Source organism: Ictalurus punctatus, unplaced genomic scaffold, assembly GCF_001660625.3.
Source record: "Ictalurus punctatus breed USDA103 unplaced genomic scaffold, Coco_2.0 tig00006683, whole genome shotgun sequence".
Lineage (NCBI taxonomy): Eukaryota > Metazoa > Chordata > Actinopteri > Siluriformes > Ictaluridae > Ictalurus > Ictalurus punctatus.
This window is the reverse complement of record NW_026521116.1, coordinates 47,501-55,000: the sequence shown is the minus strand read 5'-3', so window position 1 is coordinate 55,000 and position 7,500 is coordinate 47,501. Positions and strand designations below refer to the sequence as shown.

The 7,500-nt window shown below is 44.6% G+C and overlaps 1 protein-coding gene across 3 annotated transcripts in view; it reads right to left on the bottom strand.

Moving 5' to 3' along the window:
• The window catches only part of slc15a4 (solute carrier family 15 member 4), a 44,752-nt gene that overhangs the window by 3,459 nt on the left and 33,793 nt on the right, over window positions 1–7,500 (bottom strand). Inside the window, exon 9 of one of the 3 annotated variants that reach the window (XM_053679299.1) lies at window positions 2,142–3,097. The exons of the other annotated variants lie outside the window; for them this stretch is intronic. Within the exon in view, the coding sequence (XP_053535274.1) occupies window positions 2,877–3,097 (221 nt within the window). The 3' untranslated portion in view covers window positions 2,142–2,876. Of the gene's footprint in view, window positions 1–2,141; window positions 3,098–7,500 lie in introns of those variants that run through there. 3 annotated transcript variants of the gene reach the window in all.

Sequence of the window (7,500 nt, the reverse complement as noted above, 5' to 3'; positions counted from 1 at the left end):
AAAGCTTCCATGCATAAAAGACATAAATTCTATACAATCTGAAGCTATTTCAATGTGATTGAATGTGATTCTTCTTCCACGGTACTGAGACACAGAGGCCACGCCTCCTTCACTGGGACTGAGACAGAGGCCACGCCTCCTTCACTGGGACTGAGACACAGAGGCTACACCTCCTTCACTGGGACTGAGACAGAGGCCACGCCTCCTTCACTGGGACTGAGACAGAGGCCACGCCTCCTTCACTGGGACTGAGACACAGAGGCTACACCTCCTTCACTGGGACTGAGACAGAGGCCACGCCTCCTTCACTGGGACTGAGACACAGAGGCTACACCTCCTTCACTGGGACTGAGACAGAGGCCACGCCTCCTTCACTGGGACTGAGACAGAGGCCACGCCTCCTTCACTGGGACTGAGACACAGAGGCCACGCCTCCTTCACTGGGACTGAGACAGAGGCCACGCCTCCTTCACTGGGACTGAGACACAGAGGCTACACCTCCTTCACTGGGACTGAGACAGAGGCCACGCCTCCTTCACTGGGACTGAGACAGAGACCACACCTCCTTCACTGGGACTGAGGCACAGAGGCCACGCCTCCTTCACTGGGACTGAGACACAGAGGCTACACCTCCTTCACTGGGACTGAGACAGAGGCCACGCCTCCTTCACTGGGACTGAGACAGAGGCCACGCCTCCTTCACTGGGACTGAGACAGAGGCCACGCCTCCTTCACTGGGACGGAGACAGAGGCCACGCCTCCTTCACTGGGACTGAGGCACAGAGGCCACGCCTCCCTCACCGAAACCTCTCGGTGTTTCTCTCCCAATGGTGAGATAAACAGTGATCTAACATGTTGCTCTTAATCAAACAGAATGAATTTAATCTCTTTTAATCCAATAATCTGCTTCTGTTTAACATCTTGTGTGTAAAATCAATCTGTGTGTAATCAGCTGCTCGTGCTTGTGTATTTGTTTGTTTGTTTGTTTTGTTTTGATGATTTGTTTGTTTTTTAGGAATCAGTCAGTATGTCACTTCCAGAGCGGTGGTTTGTCTGAGACTATAAGCGATGATTAGGAGGAAGGAACACGGGATCGGTCGCACAGGGTACTGACACGGGCGAGTAAATATACTTCAGTTCCAATGAGTTAACGAAGAGTTTTAAAAAAAGAAGAAAGAAAAACGAATGATTTATGTCAATCATCCTGGTTGAATGAAAGGGTTAGGAAATGCGCAGGGACAAATAAGCTAAATTAAGTGAAAGAATAACACACTTCATTAAGCTCCAGCATGAGTAATATCTTCATCTCCTTCATCTGGAATTTATCTTCATCTACCTGATTATTACTGTTGACATTAATGTTAATTATGAAAATACATGGTTTTTGGATTCCTGGTTGCCTACGGTTACACAGTTCACCGAACTGAGATAAAGTGACAGCATGCATTCAGTCATTTTAATGACTTCAGGTAAATCATGCTCTTCCTTACTCTTCCTCACTCCATCTCCACGACGTGAACCTGCTCTTCTTCACTCCAGCTCTTCACATGATTCTGTCCCGTCTGGCGGATGTGAGATGATGGATTCAGTCTGAGCTTTCACTCCACACTGACTCTAAGCTACAGTCACTTCCTGTCTGACATTTACAGTCCATCATGACACCGGTTCATCGAACTGTGACAATCAGAGTACGACTCCGTTCTTCTGGGGGAATAAAACTGAGAGAGATGAACAGTTAACGCTTGAAAAGTTCTTTTAAGAAGCACAAGCTGAAAACTTCGCAAGTCTGCAGAAAAAATTAGGCTTCCTGATTAATATTGCTGGAATTTCAGATATTCATTTCACGCATCCATCTATTCATCCATTCAGCCAAATGTCCAACTATCTGTTCATCCATCCATCTATTTAACTAACCATTCATCCATCCATCCATCCATCCAACCATTGATCTATTCATACTTTCACCCATTCTTTCATCTATATATTCATTCATTCAGCCAACTGAATGGACACTCTGGTCACATATTCATCCACCAATCAATCTATTCACCCATTCAGCCACATGGTCAACCATCTCTTCATCCATCCCTCCATCTAACCATCCATCTACTAATCCATTCAGCCAATTCATCTATCCAACCATCCATCCATGTATTCAACCATTCAGTCAACCGTCCGACAATCTATTCAACCAATGCTCCAGCCAAGCATTCATCCTTGTATCCCACCACTGATGCATGCAGCAACCTATTTATCCATCTATCCATCCATCCAACCATACATGTACCTGCCCACACCTCCAGTATATAAACAATATACACATCCATCATCTACCCACTACCCAACATCCTACCACCTAACAAGCCTAATCTACCCCCATCCCAATCAACAATCTACCTGAACAACCATCTATAAATCCATCCACCTTTCCTAACCATCCATCCACTCATCCATAAATCCATCCACCTATTAAACCATCCATCCACTCATCCATAAATCCATCCACATACTAAACCATCCATCCACTCATCCATCAATAAATTTATCCACGTACTTAACCATCCATCCATTTACAGCCCTTCCTGTTTCCACACAACTATTCAACCATCCAGCCACCTAACCTCCATCCATCACTTCACCCACTGTCCAGCCTCTTCCTGTGCATGACCATGTGTTGTGTATTAATAAATCTCCTTTACATACGTTTAAATATCTGCATATGTGCCTTTTATTCAACTCTCTTCTCAGATTATAACATTATAAAGACCTCAGCGTAGGACTGTGCTCAACATTAAATACACTTTGGATAGAAACATGACAGTCCGGTCCTTCTTCCCTTTTTCCTCCAATAAAAATAATAAACTTGTCCTTTCCTCTTACATCAATGTCCCTCTCTTGCAATCTTTCTCTTGCTCATCTCCTCCGAACCTCCTCTTCTGGAATGATGGAGTGTTCGAGTCCTTCCAGCAAATACAATAATCTACACAACCTTCAGACCCATCTGTCTTCCTCTCCGTCTCTCTCCGTCTCTCTCGGTGGGTAGTTGAGTAAAACAGCAGTGGAATCACAGTGTGTGTGCCGTGTGTTCTCTGTGCTGCTGTGTGATAGGTGGAGAAGGGAAGCAGTACACTCAGTAGGGAGGATGTAAGCCTGCAGGCAGGAGTTTGTGCATCTGTATCTATAACAGACCAGGGCACCCCCCCCCCCCCCCCCACACACATACATATATATAAATACACACACACACACACACACACACACACACACACACACACACACACACACTTCATTAACACCAGCAAGAGGACACAGAGAAACAGAGAGGAATGTGGATGAGGTTATGGAGATATGCACTGCTCACATGGCTCCTCTTCTTACCATTATTATTTAAAATTTGGATTAACAGATCTTGTTTTGCTGCTTATTATTATTATTATTATTATTATTATTATTACTACTACTTCATCAGTACAGTTTGGACACAATTATACTATAATTCTTGAACTGAACACAGATGAGAGACTGACTTCACAGAAGATAAAAGGGATCACCCTATTAACTTTATTTGAACTTTAATAATGAATCATTCTTTCTGGTTATATTTACTGTAACCCTATATTTAAATTAGGATGCGAGAGATTTAGGGCAGGTTTATAGTTTTAGTCACGGTGTTTCACATCCATTATCTACCCATCATCTATCCATCCACCTAACAATCTATCTAGTTAACTATCCTTCTATCCACCCATCCACAAATCCATCCACCCATCCACAAATCCATCCACAAATCCATCCACAAATCCATCCACAAATCCATCCACAAATCCATCCACCCATCCACAAATCCATCCACTCACCCCACTCATCCACAAATCCATCCACTCACCCCACTCATCCACAAATCCATCCACTCATCCATCCACTTACCCAACCACAAATCCATCCACTCACCCCACTCATCCACAAATCCATCCACTCACCCCACTCATCCACAAATCCATCCACCCATCCACAAATCCATCCACTCACCCACAAATCCATCCACTCACCCCACTCATCCACAAATCCATCCACTCACCCCACTCATCCATAAATCCATCCACCCATCCATCCACTTACCCATCCACAAAGCCATCCACTCACCCCACCCACCCATAAATCCATCCACTCACCCCACCCACCCATAAATCCATCCACTCATCCACAAATTCATCCACAAATCCATCCACTCACCCCACCCACCCATAAATCCATCTACTCATCCACAAATCCATCCACTTACCCATCCACAAATCCATCCACTCACCCATCCACAAATCCATCCACAAATCCATTCACAAATCCATCCACTCACCCCACCCACCCACAAATCCATCCACTTACCCAGCCACAAATCCATCCACTCACCCCACCCATCCATAATTCATCCACACACCCATTCCATAAATCCATACCTAACCATCCATTCATAAATCTATCCACTTACCCAAAGATCTATAAATCTATCCATCCAAAATCCATTCACCTACCCAACCATCCAGCCCTAAGTGCATCCCCCACCTACCCATCAATCCACCTAACTATTCATCCACTCATAAATCCACCTCCCTACCAACAACCCAGTCACCCATCCATGAATACATACAACTACCTAACCATCCATTCATAAATCCATCCACCCATCCATAAATTCACCTCCCTAACCATAAATCCATTCACCCATCCAAGATCCATCCATCCAACCATAAATCCATCCACCTAACAATCCATCCATCCATAGATCCATCCTGCATCCCTAACTCCCATCAGCCAGTAAGTCCCGATCAACAGTGCTCTATTCTCCGACTCCACACCTTTCCCCATTAGTGTTACTGCAGTTACTGCACAATTTGTTGCAGCTTTACAGATTTAAACACTGCTGTCATGTATAATTATGTCTGTTCTCGCTACAAAATTAGCGAGCCAGCTGTTCAGAGAGAAAGCTTCTATATGAACACATGGGATATTAACTGCTTCTATTTTAAAACAAAGTGTTGCTGGAGTTTAATAGGTTGCTTGTTGCCATCAACAAAATTGCACAGGAAACTAGATTTTTTTTTTTGGGGGGGGGGGGGGGGGGGGGGGGTGAAACTTCAGTGTGTGCAAGTCAACAATAAACCCTAACCATAGTGCAAAACATTCCTGAGGAAAACACATGAAGTGAGAGATTATGGTGTAACAAACTAACGTGGTGTAAAAATAACAGGACATAAATTCCAGCCCTTGCCATCTTGCCACACTTTTCCATTAGGACGCATCCAGAATGTTCTAGACTAGGATTTCTGTAACAGGGTTCTACCCAGTGCTCTTCACTATGTGTGCACTCATTGTGGCCGTATCCTTTCAAGTAGTGATGCCTGGTGAAGACGACTGCACATAAAACACATTAAAGGAAGCCATCGATGTTTGGCAACGGTTCAGGAGGGTGAGATGATAACAGGAGAAAGTGCAAACTGCTGAAACACAGCCCCTCCACAGCACAGTGTTTGATTGCACATCCCTTGCATCAAGCTTGTGACCCGCTGACATCACCGAGCTGGTGCAGTCTTATTCTGTGTTGCTTTTCCAGGATTTTACAACAGTTTCTTTCAGTAGTTGCTTGTTTTGGGGATTTTCTCCCTTCAGTGTCCTCTTCAGGAGGTGAAATGCTGCTCCTGGATGAAGGTCTGGTGATCCAGTCTAAAGCCTTCCACTTTTCCCCCTGATGAAGTCCTGTGTCGAGGTGGAAGTGTGTTTTGGATCGTTGTCTTGCTGCATGATGAAGGTCCTCCCGGTTACTCTGGATGCATTTCTCTGTGATTTGTCAGACAGATTGTTTCTGTAAACCTCTGAATTCATTCTGCTGCTCCATCATGAGTTCCATCATCAATAAAGATCAGTAAGAATGTTCCAGAAGCAGCCATGCAAGCCCAAGCCATGACGCTACCTCCACCATGTTCCACAGATGAGCTTGTATGTTTTGGATCATGAACAGATCCTTTCTTTCTCCACACTTTGGCCTTTCTATCACTTTATTAGAGGTTCATCTTGGTTCCAGAACTTTTCTGGATCATCTCTGTATTTCTTTGCGAATTCCAATCTGATCTTTCTATTCGCACTGATGAGCGGTTTGCATCTTGTGTTATGGCCTCAATATTTCCACTCTCAAAGTTTTCTCTGAACAGCGGATTGTGGTACCTTCACTTCTGCCCTGTCGAGGTTCTTGGTGATGTCTCGGACTGTTGTTTTGGGTCGTTCTTCACAGCTCTCACGACGTTTCTGCTGTTTTCCTTGGCCTTTTTGTTGGTACACCAGTGGTTTCTTTCTTTTTCAGGACATTTCAAATTGTTGTATTGACTATACCCAATGCTTGTGCAATGCCTCGGATAGATTTTCCCGCTTTTCTCAACTTTCTCCCATAGACAGCTCTCTGATCTTCATGTTGGTTTATCCTTTTTAACGACAAAAGCGGTCTTTACGGGTGAAACCAAGCATAAACATTCAGAGCTTTCAATTGTTTAAACAATCAAGCGAGCCGAATACACCTGGCTAACAAGATACATGTCAGTTCCAATATTTTTGAGCACTGGAAAAGTGGGTGGATTCAAACAGAAAGTGCCATGTTCCGATCTGTTTATCACATCTAGACGTAAATATCAGGAAATTCTGATCTATTGTCTTATATTCATCTTCTGACTTCTGATCTTTTCTCACCGTCATCAATCATGTGCTTGAAGAGAGAAACAGGTCAGCTCATGTCTTTTCTTTGTCTCATTCCTCCTCCAGCCCAGTGTGTAACCCTCCCCTCATCCATTTCCCTGGATGTTTCCTGCAGCATATTACTCGACTCAGCCCTCCACCTCTAGCACCATTCATCAGTACTGCTGAGACGATTACTTTCACACACAAAAACCCCATCCTCAGCTCTGTAGAAGCCCGTGAACTTCTCACAGGAACCAAACAATTGTTAATACGGTGTCGTTTGTTCCATAACAAGCTTTGTTTCCTTATTTAAATTCCTTATTACCAGTGGACTCTGGCCTCCTGGAAGCATCCAGAACTCCTCCACCCAGCCTTCCCACTTAAACCACGGGAAAAGGTTCCGGAGCGAGTCAGCGGGGGTGGCTCTTACGTAATGATGAGTAAATTAGGAGTTTAATCGCGGACCTGTCTGAGCACGAGCCGTGCTGACTCGCATGCCCACTCAGCTGGACGAGAAGCGCGAACTCACGCTCGTTAGCTAAATCACCCGCGAACTCAACATCCCCACTTCACCTAGCGACACATGGCAGCTGCAGAAGAAAGTACATAGCTGCTGAATCAAAGCGGCGGATGCAGACACATGAGGGTGAAACAAGAGCGCTTTGAGGGAAACAAACTTTTGTTGGAGGGAAGAAGAAGAAATTGGGATTCGAAAATAGAAACGTTCCTCCGATTGTGAGGAGTTTTAATCATCTTGTCTCCTGACACGCGGGAGAAATG